The sequence below is a fragment of the Phoenix dactylifera genome, chromosome 3 (genome assembly GCF_051530095.1).
Source record: "Phoenix dactylifera cultivar Ajwa chromosome 3, Ajwa_hap1_PhDact_Kaust_v1.1, whole genome shotgun sequence".
NCBI lineage: Eukaryota > Viridiplantae > Streptophyta > Magnoliopsida > Arecales > Arecaceae > Phoenix > Phoenix dactylifera.
Window position 1 is genome coordinate 36094547 of NC_143192.1, and position 27293 is coordinate 36121839.

The 27293-nt window shown below is 40.8% G+C and overlaps 2 protein-coding genes across 6 annotated transcripts; one reads left to right on the plus strand and one right to left on the minus strand.

The window, feature by feature from the left end:
- The first annotated feature begins 930 nt into the window (after positions 1–930).
- LOC103723927 (F-box protein At5g03100-like) lies at positions 931–16557 on the plus strand. 5 transcript variants are annotated; one of them, XM_088718149.2, is made up of 7 exons: positions 937–1121; positions 1224–1378; positions 5017–5058; positions 7136–7310; positions 14515–15436; positions 15621–15785; positions 15856–16557. In XM_088718149.2, exons 5-7 carry the CDS (start codon positions 14555–14557, stop codon positions 16228–16230), a joined length of 1422 nt encoding a protein of 473 aa, XP_088574275.2. In that variant the 5' UTR covers positions 937–1121; positions 1224–1378; positions 5017–5058; positions 7136–7310; positions 14515–14554; the 3' UTR covers positions 16231–16557. The 5 variants fall into 5 exon arrangements, with proteins under 5 accessions (XP_038979543.3, XP_088574275.2, XP_038979545.3 ...); XM_039123615.3 differs by lacking the exon at positions 7136–7310 and having other exon boundaries at positions 931–1121; XM_039123617.3 differs by lacking the exons at positions 5017–5058; positions 7136–7310.
- An 8083-nt stretch (positions 16558–24640) lies between these two features.
- Positions 24641–26575, minus strand: LOC103723926 (phenolic glucoside malonyltransferase 2-like). The gene has a single exon (XM_008815024.6). It carries the CDS (start codon positions 26422–26424, stop codon positions 24778–24780), a length of 1647 nt encoding a protein of 548 aa, XP_008813246.4. The 5' UTR covers positions 26425–26575; the 3' UTR covers positions 24641–24777.
- Positions 26576–27293: the final 718 nt, after the last annotated feature.

Here is a 27293-nt window from a genome sequence, read left to right on the forward strand (position 1 = left end):
GTGGTGGACCCCTGGGTGGACTCTCTTTTCTTGAGACTTTGGCCAACTTTGGTTAGTGCTGAGGCTGCGGACGGCCTTCGAGTTAGCGATCTGCTAGGATTGAAGGGGGCGGAGTGGGATGCAGGCACGATTGGCCAGCTATTCGGAGAACACCTTGCAGAGCGAGTCCAGCCGTTTTCGGTATCGAAGTGTGCTGGCCCGAATGTGAGAGTTTAGAGCACGTCCTGCAGAGCCAGTGTCAGAGTGGGTGTGTCTATCATGTCTTCTAGCGCAAGCATGGGCCGAGGCTGGACTGCGCTTGGATCTAGAGATTTGGTCTTCACTCGCGGGAGGCACTATTTTTGTGGAAGATGGCTTAGGAGTGACTGCCGATAAGATCAGTGCTGAGCATAAGAGGATTGAGAATCCGACCCCAGTGCCCAGACTGCCAAGTATAGGAGACTGTGGATCATGCCCTATTCCAGTGTGAGCGGGCTAGGGGAGCCTGGAGGCCTGTTGAGTTCCCGACGGATTCTCGGGCTAGTTGGGCTCCTTCCTACAGGCGATTTGTTGATGGGTTGACGCCTCCCAGACGTGGCAGGTGGCTGTGGAGGCAACCTATACTGCTTACCAGATCTGGTTGTCAAGGAACACTCGAACCTTCGGCGAGAGCTGTCCGTCTCCGAGGGTCGTGGTGGAGCGTGCCGGGGTATAAGTGGCTGAGATCAAGCATGCTGACTTATCATATGGACTTTTGATAGCTCGGTACACCTGAGGCTCTCTTCTTGCTTATGTAGTATCTCAGATGATGCTTTTCATTTAGGAGTCTCCAATTCTAAATTTTCTCAAGGTCAACTTGATAGATGTGCACTCTAAGCCCGTCAAACCAAGCTCTAGGCCCAAATCTCTTTGACCTCATCTTCCGTATTTAAACCCTTCCCCGCTTTCACATTCCCACCGACGTCTCTCTGTCCCCCATTCTCTCCAACGTCCCCCCCTCTCTCTCTCAGCCCAAGAAATTTGAAGGCCGGGAAAAATGGCGGAGGTGGAGGAATGCCTCCGCGACCCGAAGCAGAAAGAAGAGGAACAGCGATGGGAGGAAAGAACTCTAAGCCTCCTCCAAGACTCCAAGATCGATCAAGGTCCCACCTTTCCCCATGTTTCCTCTCCTTTTCTTTCTTTCTTTCTTTCTTCCATCTTGATTCTTTGATGGCGCTCTCTCTTTCCTTTTGGCGGGTTTCCAGAGCTCTCCGGGCCGAAGGAGGGGAAAAAGTTGGGCAAGAAGCACAAGGTGAAGTGGATGAAGAGGCTAATGACCATGCCCCAGGCCATCGTCGAGTTCGTCGACGAAGATTTTAGGGAGAACGCCATCAGATACCTAAGCAACTACCTTGTCGAGGTCTCCATTTCTTTTGGGAATTTTCTTGGGTTTCTTTACTGATTTTGAGTACATCTGTTTCGAATTAGACTTTTCTCTCAATTCGTGATGGATTATTGGTTATCGTTGTTTTGAATTTTCTCTTTTCTCGCAGTTGTTGTTTAGGTTTATTATTTACGTAAAAAAAATATATATTTGCTGGGATTGGGTTAAGAAGTGCGATCCTTTGAAGTTATTGTCAATGTCTCCGGACTTGAATACTAACTATTTTTAAGATTAGGAACATTTAATCTCCACCTTTCTAACTTATACCCATCCCACCTTTGGATGGTTATCTCTAATAGGAATCCAATCCCCACTACTTTCTCAAATCGCAAGCTATGCTACCGCTCAAGCAAATGCCCAATGATAGAGTAGCTAGTTTATAACATTCACATTCCAAGCAACAGAAATGAGTGATGGTTTGAAAAATTTGTGATTAATTCTTAGTACTAAGGGGTTCCCAAGACTAGAACCTTTATTTCCTTGCCACTTTCTAGATATTATACATTTGCATTACTTCTTTGATACATGTTTTGATATCTATCTAAGCTAAACCATCCCCAAAAAATGTAGCCAATTTCTTTATTGATTGTTCCTGCTGTAAAACAATGGGCAGGCCATGCTGAATTTCAGCACAAAAAGAATACACTCCCAATTTCAGATTGTGTATTTATTAGAACTACATGTTGGAAATACAGTGTGCTACCACGATGTTCTTTCATGGTGCAACTACATATATCTGTCAAACATAAGAGTTATCCTTGGATACAAACATGTGCATACTTAACATATGTGGATGAGCTATTGGGGTCATAAATTATAAAACTGTGCTTGGCCCATAATCAGGCCGAGCTAGATTTAAGTAGCTAGATATGTACATGTCAATAACCAAAGAATTTTAAACTATGAGTTTCTTTTACTAACACATAGAAACCTAGTTGGCCTCCTTGAAAGAAGATTGACAATTTGGTTTCCAAGTCTCTTTACTTGGGGAGCTCTCGACTTTGTGCAGATGGACGCCATGGGCTTTCCCAGGCCGTGAGGCTTTTGACTTAGTTTTCATTTTTTCTCTCCCTTGTTTATTCTTTTTTGGTTTTGTTATTGCTTCTCATTTATGTACTCCTTCATTCACACTTACCCAAAAAAAAGGAACTTATGAGTCAAGTTTTAAACTTATGAGTGATTTTAACCACAATATCTTGACAGGGGCATATTAAGTTCAAGAAGAGGGATCACTCTTTTGGTGATTCATAAATTTGCTCCTTGTTGTAATAGATACACGTTCCTTTATGACATTTTTTTTTGGTAATTTATAAATGCATTGACGACTTTAGTAAGTGCATCTCATTTTGTATATATCTTGTGGTCAATATATGTGAAGATTGGAGTGCGTTTAATTTGTAGTTATCGCTGGCTTCTCTCCCTTTTTAACATAATTTGTGGTGCCTGTTAGTGCACAGTAGAAATTTCTTAGCACACCTAATTTTAGCTTCACAACTCAATATTCTAACCAAACATCATGTATTGCATCAGGTTTTGTGAAATACAGATCCCTAGCATTACTTTTACTCTATTTGTTACCCAAAACAACAATAAGAATGACTTCACCCAATATGCTCTTACCCTTAGATTTATATTTCTAATATATGACATTTCTTAACCAAACTCACATAAAAGTCCAATATGATTTGGACGCATGCCATCGCTTCTTAAACTAATTGTTACTTAAATGTACATGTTGTGTTATTGCAAAAAGGATATTATTACGTTGATGTACATTTTGCATATAGGCATCCATATTTATTACAAATTACACATCACATAGGGTATCGCCTACTTTTGATGACTCACAAATATATTTCTAATTTTAGTAGATATACACTCCCCTTCACAGTTTAGGAAGTGCATCTAATTCGTCCTAGTAAATCCTTCATTTTTTTTTACTTCATGCTTTTTCCACCTCTCTAATCAAAGAATACAATTCTAAGCACCAATACATCTATTTCCTCCTAGAAATCGGACATTGCTTAAACAAACATATTGCATATGGACATTGATACAAGCTACATATGGGCATTGTTGCATGTTGTGCATTGTTACACATCAAATACTTTGAACAACTATAAGTATATTTCTAATTTTAATGGATACACTCTTCTTCATTGCTGTTGCTTAGGTAATGCATTGTTCTAACAAGTTCTTTGCTTTTCTTTTTTTCACTTTCTTCCACCTCTACTCTAATCAAAGAAGTCAATTCTAAGAATGAAAAATCAGTTTCCACCTAGACATTGCTTATATTATATATTGCATAAAAAGAATTATTACTTTGCTACACATTGCAGACGAGCATAGCTGCACATTGCAGATAAGCATGTTATATATGGCATAAAGCATCACAACTTTTGATGACTCACAAATATATTTCTAGTTTGAATGGATTTATTCTCCCCTTCATAGTTATCACTTAGAGCATTTAATTTGTCCTAAGAAATTCTTTCCTTTCTAGTTATTGCTTTTCTTCTTTGTATTTATTGCTTTTCTTTCTTCGTCCTTTATTCCAACCAAAGGAGGAATCCTAAGAACCAAAATACTTGTTTCCACTTGTAAAGCTCGACATTGCTTAAATATACACGTTGCGTAAGGTATTGTTCCTTGACACATGTTGCATTACACACTGCAACATGTTGCATAACACACTGCAACACGTTGCATATGTGCATTATTACACATTGAACAAAGGCATCACTACTTTCAATGACTCATAAATATCTTTCTAATTCTAATGGATACATTCTCTTTGACAGCTATCATTTAAACGTACATATTTAATCTGATGTCACCACTTCTTTCCTTTCTATTTCCATATGTTGGACTGGATATTGCTTAAGTGTACACATTGCACAAAAAAAATAATTCCTTTGTTACGCATTACATATGAGCATTATTACCGATGTATATGTAAATCATTAGATATTGCGTACATGCAACGCAACTCTCAACAACATAAATATATTTTTAATTTTAATCGATACATCCCTTTTTACATCTGTTGCTTGTGCATTTAGTTTGTTTTAACAACTTCTGTCCTTTCCTATCTATTTATTTCACTTTCTTCCATCAGAGTTATCGCTTAGATAAAGCATTTTTAGTTTGTTTTAACAACTTCTGTCCTTTCCTATCTATTTATTTCACTTTCTTCCATCAGAGTTATCGCTTAGATAAAGTATTTTTAGTTTGTTTTAACAACTTCTGTCCTTTCCTATCTATTTATTTCACTTTCTTCCATCAGAGTTATCGCTTAGATAAAGCATTTAATCTACTATAATAAATTCTTTCCTTTTTATTTCCATCTATAGGACTAGATATTTCTTAAATGTACATATTGCCCAAAAGTAATTTTATTTTGGTACACATTGCATACCATGTATATGTGCATCATTGCATATGCGTCAAGGCACCCCAACTATTGACACCTCATAAATATATTTCTAATTTAAATGGATACATCCCCCTTTACAGCTATAGCCTAGATAGTGCATTTAGTTTGTCTAAATAACTCTTTCCTTTCCTTTCTTTTCTTTTTATTTCACTTTCGTCCACCTTCTCTCTACTCAAAGGAAGCAATTCCAAGCACGAAGAAGCGTCTCTACTCTTATCAGGTAAGATAAAATTCTTATATTTGTTTCATTTTCTTCTCGTAGAGGACCATTGTGTATTATCATGTTTTGACCTAGAAACGATAGATCGATGTTCCCAAACTTGCATTTCTTATCTTATGTACAATCTTAGGTTTTGTATCTCTTATATGATTCATATTTTTCTTTTCCTAGACTAGATAACCCATTAATCTTCTCTAGTTTACCTATTATAGAACTTGAGAAAAAATAGTATGCAAAATATGGTTCCATATATTGGGTTTTTGACTGGATCTTGATTTATATAAAAGTTTTGCTTCAGTATATTTCCCCAAACTATCCATTTGTTTAAAATGAATGGTTTAGATATTTATTTCTAACAAGTTGATACTTGATTATTCTCTCAATATTAGCGAAGTATGTATAATTTTTTGACTTTTGAGGTTTTTTATGACTAACAACAGTCCTAATTCAGAAGAATTTATATAATCAAATTAGGAAATTTGAAAAGAAAATTTTCTCACCGGCGAGGGCATGCACACACCTTTGTCTCGGATCTAACTCTCTTCTTTCTCTTTTCCCCTTCTCTCCTGATCTCTCTCCCCTGCCTCCCTGTCCCTCTCATTTTTGCTCTCTTTCTCTCGCTCGACCTAATATCCTCCTTCCTCTCCTTCTCTCCATTTGAGAGAGAGTGTGACCAGGATAAATCCTTAGCGAGAGAGATTCCATGATGCACTATTTCAAACTTTAATCCTAACTTTCTAATCTAGCATTGACTTATCTTTAAAAAAATAGTACTCAATTGACATTATTAACTGGTTAAATATTAAACAAGTGAAATATCTATTTTGATCCTCAGAGAGAGGGATTCCATGATGCACTGTTTCCTTTTTATTTGCATTCCGCTACCTAATGGTGCTATTCATCTCCTTTTTCACATTGGTAAATATAAAAAATGTAATATCAGCATTAATTTTAAAATTTATGATTGCTAATGAACTACACGTTCAATATCTTCCCTTACGTCTGAAATTCACTCTTTCAATTTTCATAGATTATTTGGTTTATATTTTGTGTATGATGAATAATTTGGATACTTTTCATGTTAAAATTTTACAAAGATTCTAGGATAGATAGTTGAATACCTTGAGATAAGTTCCTCAAACAAAAAGAATATCTTTAGATAATTTTCGCAAACAAAACTTATATTTTGAGATAATCTTCTAGTAGATTAACATGCAAAGAAGTTTTTGTTATTTAATTTCACTAGCTTAGGTTAACATGAATCCATTACAACATCTGATCCCTTTTGTAACTGAATATACTTGACATTTCCACTAGCAAGTACTTAGTAAATAATGATACACGAACGAGATATGTGGGATAGTCACACAGTGTCTGAATCTTATCTTTCTTATAAAAAATATTTTTCTTTCTGATTTTATAATTATGGAATTATCTAATGATATCTTTCTTTGTGATTGTCTGAGTCACTATTATGTTCTAGGCAATTGAATTCACAACTATGAAAAGAAAAGGAGTATACTTAGCAACTATATTTTGTAAGACTGGCCATTTAAGTTTCATGGTAGGTGAATGACTATTTACATGTAATACAATAATGTTTCCTCATAGATTAACGCAATGTATGCAATGTGCTGGTAGGATATGAATTAACACATCATGAAAACCAGACATCTAGGAAAGAGTATAGCAATTGGCAAAATTACAGACTTTGGGTACTAGTGACTCTGTGTTGAAGTCCCACCACCAATACTAGGGTGTGTTTGTGAGAGAGAGAGAGAGAGAGAGAGAGAGAGAGAGTTGGTCAGGTCTTAAAGATAAGGAACCGACTATAAATGGCTTATCACAATTAATACTCTAGCTAGTGAGCTAAATCTTCTATTGGTATGCATATACATCTAGCATCAAATTATCATTTATCTTTATTTTATCTTTGCTCAACCAACTATTTAGGTGTAGGTAGGGTTTGAATGTGGTGCATGTTTAACACGTGCTACTTGATATGCAATTCAACCCTACTATCTATCTTGGCAAGAGCAGCTGGAAAAAGAATTATTGTTAGCTTGTATGATGACAGTGAGTACATTGGCAACCATATGGCAGAGGAAGGCAATGATGGCATCTCTCAATTGAAGAGTGCAAAACTTGGAGAAAGATGTTTCATTTTTTGGTAGTAAGAGAAAAAGACGTTGGATTGGGGACCAATGGCAGCCATAGAACTAAGCATCATAGAGACAACAAGATATCTGCAGGTAACTTAAAAAATAGTCAATCATCAGGTGGGTCTGCTTTTTGTGCTTCCACTATATTGAGTTGGCCCGTGCTTCCACTATATTGATTGTATTTATTAATTTTTCTTGGCACCAGTCTAGATCTGATCAAAATCCTAGGCAGTCCGTCTGAGCCCAATGCATCCAAAATGGGCTTGGACCTAGTTTTTAAGCTCGACAGATCGGGACCGAGCCTGAAAATTGAGCTCGCCCATTAAACCAGTTGGGCTCAGATTTACATCGACCCCGCTCGAGCCTAGTATTTCTAATTTTCTGCAATATATATAATATATAATATATAATATAATATATAATATAAAATATATCCTTTTCATCTGCTTTCTCATCTTCTTCCTGTCTCCATCCACATCACTCACTCCTCCCCTCTCCTCCCTATTCTTTCCCAAATCCCAATCCCTCTCCCACCATTCCCTCGACCCTTTCAAACCCCTCCCCCACCCCTTCCCCTCTTCTCCCTGCCCCCATCCGCTCTTCAAATACTTCCCTCGCAGTTCCTTTCCCCATCTTCTTCGCCCATCACTCATAGCATAGATGGCGATGGCGTCTTCGGTGGGATGAGCTTGGTGGGATCAGGGAGGAGACAGACAGTATTGTGAAGGAGAGGAAGGAAGTCTGAGGCCTAGTCTGAAGGCTTGAAGCCTGATAAATAGCGACCTCGAGCTTGAAAGTAGGCTGAAGGACGGGCAGACTGGGCTTCAACCTGACTAAATCAAGTGGTATCCTAGGCGGAGCTCGGTATGAACCCGACCTAGCCTGTCGATTAAGTAGGTCTTGGTTCCACCACATAACTGGAGAGAGAAAGGAATAAAAAATTGTAGCTCATGTCCCTTCCTCTGCTCGCCTGACCCTACTTGTTGGGAAAACAACGGACATGCATCGCATGTGTAAGACTCTAGTGATGGTAGTGATAGGTGCTGAAAATGGATCAAATACAAATTGGGTATCAGTATATCTTGAGTACACTATTTCCCAGGGAAATGGAAGGAGAGGGAATTATCCATATCTGTATCCATTTAAATTTGGCGAATATGGATGCACATACCAATATTAATCAAATGCAAAATTCATATCCTTATTTGTTTTAAATAGATACGGATATATATTAGATATTGAAAGTATTGTTATAAGTTAGATAGTTAAAGATCATGACCATCAAATCAAAGATGTGATTTTATGGAAAGTAAATTCATCTATTAACATTTTAATATTGTCATTTGTTTTCCTTAAAGGTTCATGAGTACTATATGAAATTAAATAGGATTACTAACAAAAATGGACATATGAGTATGGATTGGATACCAATCTATCCATATTCATATCTATTTTTTTGACGGATTGTATGGGTACAGATATGCATATATATTAGTTGGATACTCAAACTTGTATCTATATTAGGGTAAAGTTGGATATAAAAATGATCCAAAAGGATATTTAACGTCCACTTTCACTGCTAAATGATGACAATAAATATGGATTCACGTGCAAAAGTGAATGACACTTTCTCTGTGGCATGCTCTTTTGGTGATTGAATTGTTTGATCTAGTCGGTCCATATGCAGTGCATGGTTCCCCACCATGTGGGCTAATCACCATGTGCTACATGCAACCACAGGGAACAAAGAAACCATACCAGAAGAAAAACAAATGTTAAGGAAAAAGGAGACATCATAGGCCGTGAAAGAGATCAAATTTGCATCACCAGAGCAACCATGGCAGCTTGTATGGAAGTTAAAGCAACAGTAAAAATGGAGAGCATAGATGTGGAGGGGGATGGAGCAGTGGAAGAGGCTATAACAAAGATGGCGAGATATGTGAATGGAGGACTTATGATGGAGGTTGATCATACATGAACCAAGATGCTTGTATCTTTAATTGGTTTTGCTCCGCATGATTGAAACCTATTGGGATGATGTGATATAGTTCATCATGAACTAAAGATGCTCAATATTTATTCTTGTATTAGACGATACAAATTAGTCTGATGTATTATATCATGCCTTCTTTGTAGTAGAGTTGGCCTCTTCTTTCATTCTTTATTTATACTCGGAAAAAGGACCTTTGTTCTTTGTTGTTCTGAAATACATGTAGGATAGTGCAATGAAAGATTTGGCCTTTTATTTTCATTTTAAACTTATAAGCATTGGTCGTTCATATTTATATAGAGTAGTCCCTAAAATATCATATACTCTGGACATTTTTGCTCCTAGCTCTCAAACTTAATTGATCCCTTAACCCACACCCTTTTACGATTGGTTTTGTGGTGGCCAAGTCCTGAGCGAGAAAAGGGAAAAGTGAGTGAGAAGAGGCCAAGTCCCGAGCCTCATTGGCTATTAAGATAAGGACATTTTTATACTTTTGCAAGCTAGGTTAACCTTGAGTTCAATCAATGAAAACTAGAGAAAGGCCCAATTTGTATAAGTAGAGAACTTTACGAGAATTTTATAGAATAATCCGCAAAAATGAAAAACCATTTTTCTCTTAAAATAATTGACAAATCCAAATACAAATTTGATAATTTATTGCCAAGATAGACATGTTTTGATAATTTTTTGCGAAATTAAAAAAATTGCGATTTTTAAGTAAAGTCAGCAAGCAATTTGCCGACTTTACTAAAAAATTGCAAAATTTTTTAGCGGTCGGATCCTGTTCCCTGCGACAGCCTCCGCCCAGCCCTCCGCTTACCTCGCCACCCTCCGCCGGCCTCCTCTCCCTTTCCCTCCCTCCTTGCCGGAACCGTCCTGGTGAGCTGCCGGGATGACTCGAAACGGCTGGAACCGTCCGATTCAGGACGGTTCCGCCGATCCTGCTTCTGATTTTGCATAATTCTAGGATACCCGTAGAATAATCATGAATTTTGCTTAATATTTTTATGGAGGGTGAACCTTGGGGAACGGTAAGCTTGCTCTATTTTGACTTGGGCATCCCATACTTCGAACATGGAATAGCCTAATCTCATGAGGGCAAGCTTGGATACATTGAACCCTCTCCAGAACCTGCAGCAGGGGAGCCTCATGCATTAGGATACTCTTTTTTTTTTGGTATATCATTTTTTTGATTTTAAAAAAAATATTGATTTAATTATCCAATTATTACACATAAAACTTGGCATCAATAGGGTTATATAGGGATTAAAAGTTTCAAGGCACTACCATGGTGAATTGGGACACTCTCTGTTGTTTGTACATCATTTTGGATTTCAAAATAAATATTGATTTAATTCTCCAGTTATAACACATAAAACTTGGCATCAATAGGGTTATATAAGGAGCAAAAGGTTAAAGGCATTACCATGGTGAACTTGTGAAGCCATATCTTTGGGTAAATCTAGATACAACCTATCATAACCCTCTTTAAAAGTAAAGAAATCAAATAGATTGATAGAAAACTATTAGAGAAATAGATCTTGTGCTATTTCCATTTTTGAAGAGGAATAGTGCTAATGTAGAATTTACATCAAGGTATAAGATGGCATTGTTTATTATGAGGCAATGCTTGTCTTTGTTATTATCTACATGCTCCCACCACTATCCATGCCCAAGGGATCAAGCATACATTTTGATATAAATCTGTCCTTATCTGCGATCTCCGGCCACTGTGCAGCTCCAAGTGATCAAGCATATTTTTGTATACTTAAAAGAAACTTTTAGCCTTGTCATACTCTATAAGTTGGTTCATATAACCTCTTAATTATCTATTATGATCTGGATTGGGGTGGATGTTGAAGCTTGGATCTAGGAGATTGCCAGACTCGATGTAACTACTTGAGCCACTAGTAGAGGACTGCACTGGGTTTAGGAGTGAAATCTACCATATTAGAAAGTTGAATCGCATGTTAAATCTTTAGAGACCTTTACTTCCCTGTATGATATCTGAATGAGGTGCTCTTTTCTGAACTTGGATGGTTTTTCGAGCTTTATGATATGGTGCCACCTTATGAGGGCTCACCACACTAAGTGATTAGATCCAAATTTCATTATTTGGGCCTCGAATTAAAGCAAAAATTTGTTTTCAAAAAAGATTTATCTAGACATATCTCTTAATTTGAGAAGAATTATGCAAAACAACTGAAGACAAAATTGATGTAGAAGTTGAGATCTATCTTTTATAGCGTTTAAACTTTTCATGATTATTTCTCTAGTCATGTATATTTTAGGAAAATTGTATTTCTTTTTAACTAGAAGAGCAATTCAACTTGTACTATGTAAGGTAGACTTCACTAGTATAAATAGAGATATTGTTACTCAGTTTTATTATTTGATTAAAAAAAAAATCATCTCAATCGGGTATTATATGACCAAGTTATGGTCTTTAGAAGTTTGGCATACGATTCGGCTTTCTGATGTGATCAATCTTGCTTGTGGACTCTATCCAGGCCTACTTAGAGTGGTCAAAGTGCTCCATATAGAGTCGTGATCTTTCTATATCAATTGGTCATGTAAGCTGCAACCTTATCAACCGCATTGTTTGATTCTCGATAGACATGAGTCACCTCAAAAGAATAAAGAGAAGCAATCATTCACCAACAGTGTTGTACCAGAGGGTGAGACGGAACATCTGGGGTGGGAGGCTGATAACCACCTAACAACTGTCAAAGAATCCCTTCCGTCCAAGATAATCTGAGGGGCACTTGAAATTTTAATAGCATGTCAAACCTTTCTGTGCTGCATGAAGTTCAACTATCAGAACCATAGTATCAAAGACCTTTAACTCCACCTGCAGCAATGAAAAGACTTGTAGAGTTTTTGATAAGAAAACCCGAGCCACCATAAGCACCTCTATTCTAGATGCTGTTGTTGAAGTTGATCTTAAGGAAATAGAGGGGTGGTGGCTCCTAAGAGAAATAAATCTACTATGGGTTCACAGAGCCTGCTGAAGAAGAGCTACGAACTTCCTCTGCTGTTAAAGAGCTATCCAAAGCAATTGTCTAAATAAATTCCTGAGCCTAGACATAGGCTTTCATGATAACCAGTCTGGGACTTCGAACCACATTTTGGAAAATTTGTTCGTTTTTGGCCAACCAGATATGATAAGAAATATAACACATCAAGATCTCATGTCTGCTTTTCATTAAAAAAATAAAAAATTCAACATGTCGTATCTGTCCACTCTACTAATTAGTTAACAATATCAAATTGATACATTGCCTCCCTATCAGTTTACAGAGGAATATAAAAGCAAAACAAGAATTTTGATGGTGTCCTTAGAGGAAGAAATTACGGATCAATAAAAACCAAGTCAAAAGGTGTGGTTTATGTATGCTATGAATTAGAAACTTTGTTTCTATTTTGGGCCCACCTACCACACATGGCACACTTTGAGATTCGGAAGTAGTCTATGGGTTATCATGCTTAATATATGATTGTAGTTCTAAATCCAGAAAAATGTTATGTACGGTAGGCGTGGACATAAGCTACATCTAAGTTAAAGAAGGCAAAACTAGAAAATCTTGGAGGATAAGAATAATGATGAGCAGATCATAGACTTGTTGGGATTGTTATCAATTACTCATTATTACCTTCTAGAAAAATTTTTAGAAGAATGTGACAGGTAGTGGGTTCTTCTCCATGCCTCGACCATGTGGATTTGATATTTGTCATGTGATCTACAAGCTGAACTACAACATCTCAAATGTATTGTTGCAGAGTGCCAAGAATTGCACACTTGAGTTGTTGCTCTTCATCAGACCGAAATTCTTGATCAATGGAGGAACAATATTGCCATTTTTTTTCAAAAAGATACCAAAGTGGATGATTGACTCATTCCATACTAGAAATAATCGTAGGAGATCCTTTGTAGAGTTGCCTTCTTCAATCATTCCACACTGCAAAGTAAACATGCCATCTCTCTAGGATCTTTTGAATTTCATTGATACCAATGCCTTCAATATTGTTGTTAGCAATAGTTCCTTACAGCAGTAACTCCTTTTTGGTGACTTTTGGATTACATTGCATAATTTCCCGCCTTAAAATTTTTTCCTTTCTCTTTTTAAGTTTTGATTATGTCCTTTGCTTACCTTCCTTTTGTTATATTAATCCCCAAATCTGCCCTATCCTTTTGCGCATTTCCTATCATCACCACCACTACGTCCGTATGTGCAGAATCTAGGACTTTCATGCCATAGATTGTTAGCAGATGCCAAACTGATAAAGCCTGCCTATTCACTGGTATCAGTATATGTTGACATCTATATTCGGAAGCATCCCATATTATATACTTCATTGATGTTAAAGGGAGGTACCACAACTTCAATGGTACATAATACATTTTGCATGCCTTTTATTAGATAAACATCATCTATGGTGACTTTTTTGGGCTGCTTTATATCTTATTTGTTTGGCATTTACAAAAAGTTCATGCACTAATCAACTATATACTATAACATTATTGACATGAATTTCTTCCATCATTTGTCCCATAGTTTTATGTTTCTACTATGTATCTTCATTACAACATTGTGTTCTAATTCCACCTAGAGGAAGCTAATGCCTCTGCTGTGAATTCCAGCTGCAGTCTTGTTATGCATGGCAAATTCTTTTGTCACCGCAATGTATTACAACATAAGTAGCGCATCCACGTTTTTATCATTGGCAATAACTGTGAGGAACCGTGCGGGTGTGTGTTTAGTCCCACATCGGTTATTTGCTGAGTAGATCTTGGGTAGTTATACAAGATCAACGAATCCAAATAATATTGCCCCTGTGGACTAGAGGACACTACAGCACAGGCTCATTGAGGCTGACCAAGTGCCAATTGTGGTGCTTATGATTAGGTATGAATGGATTTGGACCTTTAGCCTGACGAAGATATCAGGGTTTAAATGGAGAGAGTATGTGAGGATCCGATTATTCACTGGGTAGATTTTGGGCACTTATACAAATCAAACTGGAATGTTACAATAACTTAATGTATAACATTTTTAATATACAGGGAGCTTGTTTTATTCTTTTGATTTTTTTTGTTATTTGGTCTTAACTTAATTTATGACATTTTTAATAAATGGAAAGCTTGTCGGTGCATTGTTTGAAAATTTACTTTTTATAAATTTTATAATCTAAGAGAACATTGCTTTCTTATGTCTAATTATGAATTTATCTGCAGTTTTCAGAAAGAAAATTATCAAGGTATTGGTATATCTACATAACTAAAATGTATATTTCTTTTTGCAGCTTCTTACACATCACCAGCAGCAAAGAAGAAGAAAAGACCATGGGAGTAAGTGAAGACCGAATCAGTAGCTTGCCAGATACTCTGTTGCACAACATTCTCTCTAGAATGCCCACAAAAATGGCTGTGAGAACCAGTGCCCTGGCACGAAGATGGAGGCACCTCTGGAAAGCAGTGCCTGTTCTTGATCTTGATGAAGGCATCTGGGAATATTTGAAAAGAAAAAAATATCCAAATGGAGAAGATCGTGTTGACTTGATGACAAGAGACTACGTCAGATTTGTGGACCAGTTCCTGCGACAGCATAATGGTCCTGTTATAAGGACATTAAAGATCCGTGTGGCTGTGGATGGGCGTCGATCTTTGGTAAAAAGGTGGATAAGAACCGCATTGGAGAAACAAGTCGAGGAGCTCCACTTTGGATTTCAAGGAGAAGAACGTTTCGAGCTCCCAAGCTATATGTTAAATTCAAGATCCATGACCTCACTTCGCCTGTCTTTCTGCTGGATGAGAAATTCTCTTAGTTTCAGACGTTTGCCTAACCTGAGGATACTTTATCTTAAGTGGGTCGCAATAGGAGATGCACAGTTTCCGAAGATACTTAGAGAATGCCGGCACCTTGAGAGCATGCATTTGGATGGATGTCTTCTTATAGATAACATCAAGATCATCACTCTGAATCCAGCTTTTAAAAATTTTACAGCATCTAAATGTGATATTCTGTCCTGTATTGAGATAGATGCCCCACATCTAAGAAGCTTTCACTACACAGGGCATCAGATAAATTTTTACATGAAGGATATTACCATGCTTCGAGATGCTTTTATCGACATAACTGGAAAATATAAAACTGAAAGAACAAGGACAATACTGCTCTCACCATCAAATGTGGAAGTGTTGACCATGCAAGCACAACTATTGGAGGTAAGCTATCCTCTTGCATCTCCTTTTTTAGCCCTCTAATTATATAGATTAAATTGTTGCCTATTAGCTTAGATAACAGCAAGGATTGTTATGAAATGTGTTAGTTAGAATCAGGTACTGTTTGTCGATGCAAATATCTAGAATCTAACTGCAAACACTCTCATATTTGATGTTTTGTGTGAAGGGCCTCCTAAGGGAAAAATGTAAGAGTGAAAATGAGCTGGATACAGTTTGGTTTCCAAATTTAAAGGAGATCCAGCTGCAAATGGGTTATGTGTGCCCGGAAAATATTGTTGCTCTGAGTTGGCTGATGAGCATCAGCCCTTCTGTTGAGAGAATTTTTGTCACTGTAAGTCTCTTCAACTAATTGCATATGTATATCCCTTGCTTTGTAATTGAATTGGAATTAATTTATGCAGTGTCATCCTGAGACGCGTCTTGCTGCTGCTTCAAAACGCCCACCAATTCTTAAATTGTTTGATATTGCATCGATGCATCCTGTATTCCTTAGAATTGCTGGATTTACCGGTTTGCCTTATGAGAAATTATTGTTAAGATACTTCTTGACAAAAGCAGAGGCTCCTGTGACGTTGTTCCCAGTGGCACCACATGGATTTTGGTTGGATCAGAGCATCGAGGAAATTATAGAGGTGGATACAAAATGCAGAGGCCAAAGCAGGTATCTCATTCAACTTTTGAAGCAGCTACCAATGACTTGTGGCAAACCAAAGCTGGAAACACCGCAAGATAATGAAGGTATAGAAAATATATTGCCTATGCACAGAGATTTTTAGATGGCTGTCATGTTGCTTCAGAATGTTTCGACTCCAGTATGTGGTCGACGACTTATGTCTGTTCAGAACTTCTGTTGGAAGATATCTTGTTTGTTTAGTCCTTGGGGAACTATGGCAAACTATGGTTATGTAATTACTGTCTGGATCTTTTTTCCTTGTTTTGGTGAGAGAAACCGTCTGGAATGTTTTAGATTTGTACTGTTTGTTAAACTTCTCTTTCTGTTGGTTTGATTAGATTATGTCATCCCTGTTTGATGGAGAAAGCTCACTGGCATTCGGTAAGTTCCAGCTCTTTCTATTTTAAACATGCGCTCTCTTTCATTTCCCCGTCGTTCAGATTTTTGAGACCTCAATGAAAAATTGATATTTCATTAATTTCATCTGTAGATGTTTTGTGGATTCCGTAACAGTGCCATGTGGTTTGATTGTTAGCAAGTGGGATTAACAGAGACATAGCTCATCGGTTTCGCAGTTTTTTTAAAAGGTAGCAAGTCGTGAATTTATGAGTCGCACCATAGAGACTCCCCTGATCTTATCCCGTTGTTGGATGGGAATTCTCTGCAGCCTCGGTTAAAAGGAAAGAAGTTCCTTTAAAAAGGTTGTGCGGCGGAGTTTTACGATTGCAAAACTAACCTATCTTCATTTCACCAGCTTGGTTAGACAACTCTAGCATGGCTAGCTCATCTTGTTGCAATCTAATAAGAAAAGAAGTGCATTGAATGATTGCTATTTGATTGGGAGTTGAAGTATTTAGAATTATTTGTTGATACGGACAAAATAAAGAAAAATCTTTGAAATGATTTCAATATTGGATTTTGCACATCCAATAGTTTCGTATCGAATCTTTTTAGAAAGACGATCTTTTGTCTTATGGTAGCTTGGGATATGTCTCTGAAAGGTGGCGTTTCTACCATATTCAAAATGAACAAAATAAATGCATAAAAAAAGCAATAATGTAAATTAAAAATAAACAGCTTGGTTGATCTTAAAGGGAAAGTTGATTTCTCACCGACCCTCTGGTCTAGCAGAGTAGAGTCACACCTTCTAAGCATGACTGATTTGTTGATGTTTTGAAATCTTTTATTTCTATCTCCGTGGCAAAAGAATGTAGACCAACATGTTCCTATATAATTGCTGGCTTACATAATTCAACCACATGCAAGTATTTCCATGTAAAACCCAAAAATATATTAATGGAGTCATCACCTTCGGCTTTATAGGTATCTACAATTTATACACAGTGACACATTCATTTAATGGTCGACTCTGCTGGTATTTGCATCCGTGCGCATCTTTTCTTGCTCAGTTCAATTTTACATACATATTATAGAACCTTATTCTTGTATTTCTTATGTTCAGTTGATTGCACTCAAAATCTTTGCTGAGGAAATGATCACACGACCCGCCTGTCTTTTCTATTTTTGGTAAAAATAAATATGTTATAACAAACTATTGTAAATACATACGTAGGAAATCAGCTGATATTTTTGAGTACGGGCAAATCGTTGTCTTGCCTAAGCATAAGACTTTACCCCAAGAAAGCGTTACACGTTTGGCTTAGTTGCACTCTAGCGATATGTAGTAGATTTTGATTTGGACGCGTTCCATGTTGAGTAATCCAGCGTACCACGGAATACATGCGCTTCAAGTCTCAATCCGGGAGCTTTCGTGTTAGAATAGTAGCAGCCAAATATGGTGTATACAGCATGGTATAAGCAGGTGTATACAGTATGGTATGCGCAGGTCTTTCTTTGCTCCCAATGAGTTCAGGAGAAAGATGAAAGACGGCAAAGCAAACTTAAATGTATCAATGTAGAGACCATCACCATCGCACGTGTGATACCAAAACAAACAAGGTAGCAGGCTTGTAGTAGCTATGCAAATGGGCCGGGTTGACCTGTGACCTGACCCAACCCATTTTGGAGGACCCGTGGGGCCGGATTGGGTCCTAAAATTGAATCCGTCATATTTTTCGGATCGGGTTTGGGTTTACTGAATTCAGACCCGACCTGATCCGACTCGACCTATTTGAAATTTGGGTAATTTTGAATTTTCAATCCTATGATCCGACCCGATCCGACCCAAATCTTTAAAATTATTTGGGCCTGTGGGCTGTAGCTTGTAGGGATGCAAACACAAGTTCTGAAGCCATGGATGGGTTGACCAAAATCGAACCCGACCCAGACCCGAACCGGATCCAAATTTTTTGGGTTGGGTCCGGGTTATACACGGAACTGACCCGACCCGAATGATCTATTAGGTCAAAAATTGTAGCGGTGGATCTGACCCTAGGTCCAAAATTAAGATCCAAATAAGAAACCAGATTGGATCGGGATCACTCATAACCCGACCCGACCCAACCCATTTGCACCCCTATGTGCAAGCTAATATGCTCACAAAATAAACCATGACCAAACCAAGCACATCTTCGGTTCAGTTCGTACCGGAACTGAATTGCGATAAGGCTATGTTTTAGGTTCTGGACTGTTTGCGTAAATTTGATGAAATTTGGAGGATAATTTAGTCCTCCAACCCGTTCCACTATAAGAAGCGCCTTGGTCTCCGCATCACCTTGTTTTTGAATCAAGGGCCTTGGCCATCCGGAGCCTTGGCCACCGGGTGCCATTAGAATGGATAGGCCGAGACGTCGCTCTCCGACGAAACACTGAGTATGAGGTGGAAGTGATGCCGCTCACTAACGACCACCTCGCTCTTCGATTCAAGACAACAGCTAACCAGGACCTCGCCCTCACTGGCAGACCGTAGGTGGTGGCAGAGCAGCTACTAGCCATAGAGCCTTAGTTTTTTTATTTTATTTTCGGTCTAGATGCGGGGAAGGCAGCAGTGGTCTAGATCCAGCTGCCGAGGCTTTCAGTGGAATATTGGTCGAGCGAGATGATCCTGCAAATCACTACGATGGATGGTCGTCAATGGGATAATGGAGCAACAGAAGGTGATGGGCTTCACCAATGTCAAGGTGGCCATTGATGCCACCGCGATGCTGCTGCCTGACATTCAGATCAAAGGAAAGGCGAGAGTATTGTGGCAGCCTTTCGTCTACAAGAATGTGCCCAATTTTTGCTATGGCTGCAGGCGAATCAGGCACGCAGAAGTGGCCTGTAGGTTTTCAGCGCTGGCGATAGAAGAGGATGGGTAGGAACGGACGTGGTCCCCTGCCCCCATGGTGGTGGAAACCAGCAGAGACCATGGGGAGCCGGACTCGAGCTTTGGCAAGGAGACTTGACGATCTATCTTTGGTCCTTGCCACACGGCCACGAGGATTCGGTCACCATGAGTTGTGAAGTGGCATCCGCGGCCGAGGAAGACGACCGAGTCAACCTCTTCTAGGCTGCAGTCCTCGCCCAACCATCCAAGTTCCCCTAGCATGCCACTGGACTTGGATGGATGGTAAAAAGCTTCAAGGCTGCAGTCCTCGCCCGAGTATCACGAGTCGACTCCAAGCGTATCAAGTTCACTGGCACGAGCTCGAGTCGACTCCAGATAAGTACGAGTCGACTCCGACTGAGAACAGACAGAAGGACAGAAAGCTTCAACTCAGAACCTGTCAGCGAGTCGACTCCCGAAGTGCGCGAGTCGACTCCGATGTTTACCGAGTCGACTCCAAGGAAGTAAGAGTCGACTCCAAGCAGTCACAGGCAGAAAAGTCAGAGAACAGTTTTCGGGTCTGAGATTCGAGTCGACTCCAGTGGAACGCGAGTCGACTCCGATAGGTGGCAAGTCGACTCCAGAGAAAGCAAGAGTCGACTCTCAGCGGTACACAAAGAAAAAGTCAGAGAGCATTTTATGGACTCTGAGATTCGAGTCGACTCCCGCAATACGCGAGTCGACTCCAAGACACCGCGACCCCAAAACAGACAGAAGATCAAGTTACTGCCTCTGAGATTCGAGTCGACTCCCAGACATCTCGAGTCGACTCCAAGACAGCTTCACATCAAAAGGCAGAAGACCAAGTTTCGGAAACTGAGAGCCGAGTCGACTCCAAGGAAGTTCGAGTCGACTCCAAGACTGGACGAGCCAAAAGACAGAGGATCGGGAGTTCGGGCTCTGAGATTCGAGTCGACTCCCAGGACAGTCGAGTCGACTCGAGTGGACAAAATTCAAAATTGGATCCACGGACTTCAGTGGATGAGCCGACTCCAAAATTGCCAAGTCAGCTCCAGAAGTTGGCGAGTCGACTCCAGGTCAAGACGAGTCGACTCCCAGTCGTGAAGGCAACTTTAATTCAAATTTGGAACAGTTGCCGAGTCCACTCCGGAAAAGCTTGAGTCGACTCCCGCTACAGCCGAGTCGACTCCTGATCGCGCGAGTCGACTCCAACCCACCAACGGTCATATTGTCAGGCTGCGTAGAGTGTTCAGAACGGGCAGAAAAAGCACTCTAACGGCTAGTTTCCGTGGGGGTTGGCTTAAATAGCTACAGAGGACTGTAGCAAGGCAGAGAACAACCATTCCACTCCAACTAATCAAGCATTCAAGCTCTGCAACGTGCTCTTCAACGAAAAAGAGGAAGATCTGCATTTACTGCTTCCAACTACATCTTCCCAGCAATTAAAGCCTCCTTCTCCTGCATTCAAGTCGACTACTCTTTCAAGAGGAGACCAGAAGTTTAAGAAGCCATTCCTCATCTCCAATCTAAAAGCGTTTGAGGCTTCTTAACTTCATTTATTGTTCATATTGTTTTCATCTGCTTTTTGAGAAGCTCATTTTCTATTTTCTTTCTACAACTTGTATTTACTTGGTTCAATCGGGGATTGAATCAAGGGGATTGTGGTTGGTTGGTGAGCCGAGTTAAAACCAACGTGTGTAAGGGTTTGATTGTGATCCCGGAAAAACAATCGGGGCGGTTTTAGTCGGTGAGCCTGGGAAAACCGACCGAGTTCGTTGTGAGCTCGTAAAACAACAAGTTTGGTTGTGAGCTTGGAAAACAACCGGCTGTAATCCAAGGGGGTTATAGTGAATTCCCAAGTGAGACTTGGGGAGTGGACGTAGGAGCAAGGGTTAGCTCCGAACCACTATAAAACCTTGTGTTTGCGTTGGATTGTCTCTCTTCTTCTTCCCCTCACATCACTCACAGCACTTAGCATAATTAAATAACTTGCAATAGTTTTTAATTAGTCAACCACATCGTTTTAATTATTCAAATTATTTTAAAATCCAATTCACCCCCCCCTCTTGGGTTGTCTATCTGGGCAACACAACTGCATCTAGGGCTCAGTGAGGAGAGGTGGTAGGGCTTACACTGACAAGGTGGAGAGAAGGGAGTTTCAATACTTTCTGAAGGTGAATGAGCCATAGTGCTTCTGAAGTCAGATGATGACTTCTCATGAGGACCGGTTACAGCGGGCGGGGTAGCTCAGAGTGGCCAGAGATGCTCCTTCCTTTGACAGAAGATCTGCAGGTACATGCCTATTGCCTTGGCTAACACCAAGTGGCTGATGGATAATGGGTGCAGTGTGGATGTCGTGGAGGACCCTTGGGTGAATACTCTCTTGGTGGGGCTCTGACCGACCATGATCAACGTTGAAGATGTGGACGGGCCACGGGTTTGCGATCTTCTCCTCCTTGACAGTGCAGGGTGGGATACCAGCCGGATCAACCATCTGTTTTGTGAAGACTTTGCAGAGAGAGTCCAATCGCTGGTAGTTCTGGGGAGTGTTGGTCCGGATGTGAGGGTTTGGTGTACGTCATGGAGCCCCAGAGTTGGAGAAGGAGACATCTATAGCCTTCTTCAGAGTAAACAACACCCAAGGCAGAACTGCGCCTGGATTTGGAGATTCGGTCTTCACCTGAGGGTTGCGCTGTTCCTTTAGAAGGTGGTTTTTGGCCAACTATCAAACGAGATTTGTGCTGAGCAGGCGAGGTCTAGGTATCCAACTGTAGTGCCCTGGGTGGCGGATGGAGAAGACCATGGACCACACTTTGTTTCAATGTGGGCGAGCTAGGAGAGTTTCAAGACTTGTCGATATCCCATCGGATGCTCGGTGCCAATCGAGTCCCTTCATCCAGGCTCTCAGACGGTGGGCCACCGCCCCTCAATTCCGGTATGTGGCCATTGGGGCAATATATATTGCTTACCATAGATATTTAAAGAGAGCAGCCCTACACTCACGTTCGTCGTGGAGCGGGCCCTGTACATACGGCAGGGATCACCCATGCAGGTCTATCGAACAGGTCTTTGATAGCTTGGGCATCTGGAGTTTTATATCTGCTCTTGTAGCACTACGAATGGTGTTTTTCATCTGAGAGCCCCTACTTCCGAGTTTTCTCAAGATCAAATTTGACGGATGCATGCTATATGGTGGCAGGAGGGGTGATACGTGTTTCGTGATCGGAGGCCCGGACTCCAGGGTAGTTGTTGTTAGTGGGTGCTAGATCTATCGCATCTCTGTTCTTGGGGCGGAGCTAAAGAGAGTTTGGGCTAGTCTGTGTCAAGCCCGATGTGTTCTACGGACCAGCGCAGTCCTGCTTGAAGGTGGCTCGGCTATGGCGATCGGTTGGATCTAGCGGTGCACGGGCAATATGGGTGGCTGTCATCCATTGCTTGAGATATTTGGGTCATGATAGGTGAAGACGTTGCCTTCCAGGCCAAACATATCTGCAGGCAGGGGCGGCCCAATACATCTGGGGGCCTAAGGCAAATTCAGTAAATGAGGCCTCTTTTTTTTAAATAATAATTTTTTTTAATAAATATAAAATACCTAAAAAAATGTTATGGAAATAGATTGCTGTCAAGTACACTATTTCAACAAAGATGCATGAATCTAATAAAGGTAGACAAAAAGTCTCTTCAGTTTAATATAATTTTTGAATGAAAATATTAAAAAAAATACTTAAAAAAAAGGCCCATAAAACTGTTCTTGGCAATACTGTTTATTCTGTGAAGCAAGAGCAGAATAGGAAAAGGTCATCCCATGGCGCTTCACGGTCAAAGAATTTGTCCAGAAAGGAACCTCTCTGTAAGAGAAAGTAGGGCCATTGTGAAAAATTCACTCTATCTAATTAGTAAAAGTCCCATCCCACCATCTCCCCTTCAAGTGAGTACCCAAGCAGCCACTGCAACATCACGGCACAGCAGCCATTCAACCCCCCCCTCCCTCCTTCTCTTTCTCTACCCTCCTTTTCTTTTGCTAAGGACCATCTCCCCCTTCAAGTGAGCACCGAAGCTGCAACTGCAACATCACGGCACAGCAGCCATTCAACCCCCTCCCTCCTTTTCTCTCTCTACCACCCAAGAGGGGAGAAGAAACCGAGAGGAGAAAATTAAAAGAATCTCCACCCTCCAAGAAGTCCATCTCCAATCCCCCTATCTTTCTTCCTGATGGCCCAGCTGGATCAGGAGTAATGACTTGTGAGGGAAGGAAAACCAAGACCAAAACCAAAAAAGAGAAGGGATGAAAGATAAGAGTGGCTTCAGGCGTGTATCAAGCCAACCAAATCCCTCCTCTCTCTCTCTCTCCACCCAAAACAAAACTATCGTCCCCAACTTCCCCAGTTGCCCCTCTGCAGGCCAGGAAACCCTCCACCTCCCTTCCATCAAGGGGGAAGACTCGTAGCCAGCTTCTGCTCCCGGAGGCCTTCCATTGGCCCGAGGCCTTAGGCGACCGCCTCAGTCGCCTAGGGCTCGGGCCGGCCCTGTCTGCAGGAAGGCCAATAGAGCTGTGGATTGGATGACCTCATATGTGGCTGACCATTCTGAAGGAGCTCTCTAGGTTGGTGAGGGGGAGTTGTCTAGAGCACTCTAAAATTTATTATTTTTTAACTTTTTATATGCATTCATATTAGAAATTTATAAGTCATTTGTTATGGCAAAAAAAAAAAAAAAAAGTGAACAATTTTTACTTTATTGGAGCTGCTGCCTTCCACCTAGATTTGTAGAAAGACCGAAGGATCCCTCCACAATTGATGAATTTGTAGTAAGAATTGACAGAATAATTGTCTTGTTTCGAGGATGAAAAGATTGATTTATTTTTTTCTTTTTTAAGGAATTATTCCCTTCACTTGCAGCCAGTCATTACCTTACCACAAAAAAACCTAACCCTCCATCGGATCACGGTGAGTCGGTTCCCCCAGTAACATTCCTCTACCCATTGAATGAAGTTTGTAGCAGGGTATCCCAAGCCATACGAGTCACGGACGCCATTTTGTACGGGATCGTGCAGGGAATAAAAACATCTTACCAGAAACAAAGAAACTTGAAGCTTCTGGGAAAACTCCCGCTTTGTCCGAATGGAGTTGCAGACAGTGTAGTCCCTTGTCATTTATTCTCACAACAATGTGGAGTAACATCTCGAACCACCCTCTCAGACATCAACGGGAAATAATTACCCAGAGGGGTGGGTTGGACAAAGCTCCAATCTTTGGTATCTTTCATCCAAAATAACCATCCAGGATTTCTGCACCATCGCACTCATTTTCCAGTCTTTTACCATTGAACTTTATTAACGAAAAAGTACAGAGTAAACTAAAAATAATATTACCATTACTCGAAGCAAAGAGAACATAGGGAACGTCGACGTTGCCGGATTATTTACCGAGGCAACGAGAGCCCCGAAAGCCCATTGACAAAGAACGAGACAAACTCCTCCATCTCGTGGCTGGGCAGTGCCAGCCCCACCTCTATCCCTCCCTTCTCCTCCCGGCTCTCCGCCAGCGACAACGCTCCCGTCCTTTCTATCGATATCACCTCCACCTTCCTTGGCCTCCCCCACCCGAAGTCGACTTCGTACATTCCCAACTTCGGCGATCCCGCCACCGTCAATGCTCCCACCGACGCATATTTGTACACATTCCTGATCCAATTCTCGGCATCCTTAAATGCACCCTCCTCCAAGCTCTTGATGACCTTCCAAATAGCATCGGCGGCAATCAGCGGACCGTCGCAGCCGATGAGTTCGCTCTGCTTCGCCTCGACGCAGCAGATACCAAGGCAATTGCCGAAGTAGTTTGATGGGATTGGAGGGTCCAGCCGAGCTCTGCACCCGGTCACGAAACCAAAATGCTCTTTCTTCTTGCTCGTGCCTCCTCGGGCATGGACTAGGCCCGCCCACACAAAGCCACACGCCGCAGCGTACGGCGAGCATTGCGCCGATGTCTTGCTCGCCACCTGCTGCCGGAGACCGTCAAGCTGGTCTCGGCGGAACGTGAATGTAGCTCGCACTATGTCGGACCTGCCATCCAGATCCCATGCCTCGAGACTTTGGTCGTCTGCGAGTAATTGGAGGTCCGTGAGGAAGATCCCTTCGAGACCTTTGGAATCTTTGATCACGCTACGATCATAGAACGGGAGCCGTCCGGCCAAATCTGCTGCTTGGTCGCCGAATCTGTGTATCGATGCCCATGTCTTCATGAAACTGGCATAGGTGGAGCCATCGGCGACAGCATGGTGCAACGTGGTGCCGACGACGACGCCGGCGTTCGGGAATATGGTTGCCTGAATTGCTAGCACGGCCTGCCTGTCGCCGGAGGAGTGCAGCGAAGGGACCAAAGAATGGAACCTCCTGACATCCTGAGCATGGCTTCCTGAGAGCTCGTAGAAGTCACCTTCGCTCACCGCCGCGTTTAGCCAAACAAAGTCGTCATCGGAGCAAAGGATTTCGGGCTTTTGGCCGCCGCATGAGCGCGTCAGGCTTCCAGCTAGGGGGTAGAAGTGGTGGAGGGTGAGAGCCAAGGAGTGCTTCAGCTTGGGCAGCTCGGAGTGGAGAAAGTGAGACTTGGATTGGGGTGACTCGTAGAAGAGAAGGCGTTGCACCGGGTGGAAGCGAAAGAAGACGAGGTCGAAGAAGGTCAAGGGGATCGACGGCCGGGCGGTGGAACCCGGGTAAGGAGAGATCCGGCACTGCTCCAATACCTTAGCCTTGTGGAGTGGTGCCATGGCTGCTACTGTTAGGTGCCGATAACCTATCAAAGTTCTAATACTTCTCGATCTGTTCTGTTCATTGATGAGATATATAGATAAAAGATGGGTCGTGCTTTTCGTGTGGGAAAGGGCCAGGGGGAGAGATTCCTGGGCAAGTTCCAAGCTCCGAGAACATCTTGAGACATGTAATTGTGCTCGGAGTATAGCAAGTACATGCATGTTTTTATTTCTTTTCCATCGCAACATCAAGTGAGGACAGCAATAATGCAGCTGGTGCGCTGTTTCCATCGAATTCGTCTTGTGGCTTTCAACAGTCATGCTGCATTATAAGGCTGGTTTTTGAGCGCCTTGTATTATTTTTGAGGAGGTGATATGCCCGCCGAAGCTTTGATAGTCCTTTTAAATCTCACTTTTATTTTTTATTTTACCCAAGATTCAGCTTCACCACAGCTATATTCTAGATCCAACTTTTGAAGGCCAGCTGTTTCGTTGTAGTGTCCTTCTAAAATATATTTATATAAAATATAATATAAATAATAAGATTAAAAATGCCTGTTTGATTATTTTCATATCTACAAATTAAGCTGGCAAATCATAAGATATGAGAAGCATCACTTTATGGAAAACTTGTCTTTCTATCTCTATTTGTCATAAATTTATTTACAGAAACTAGATTTTATGATTATTCATTTTAAATTTTTTTTGAAGATTGAATCCATAAAATTAAGCTGTAGAGAGACTTTGTTATTATAATTTATAAATCTTTGATTGTACAAATTTATTCGTATGTATGAACATATGGAAGTTGCTTGTAACATTTGGTGTCGTTTATTCACTGATGGCATGCGGTCTGACCAAACCGTGCGTCGCACAAGTGATTCCCATGTCATTAGTTAAAATAGTAATCTCATTAATTGGGAAGCGGATGGATGAACATTATTGCAACTCCCAAGCCTAAATCACCGCAATTATTTACTACAATTAATATAGTTGAAGCATCCAACTATGCAAATATATGGTAAGTCTTCTGTTGGCTAGTTTGACTAAAAGAAGATGACATTGTAATAAAGCAGCAAGATTTTCTATTTGTTTGATTACGGGGGAAAGAAAACCTAGATATCTTATTTGCTAGATATTCATTATTTCTAAATTGTTGAACAAATCAACGCTGGCACCTCTTCAAGATC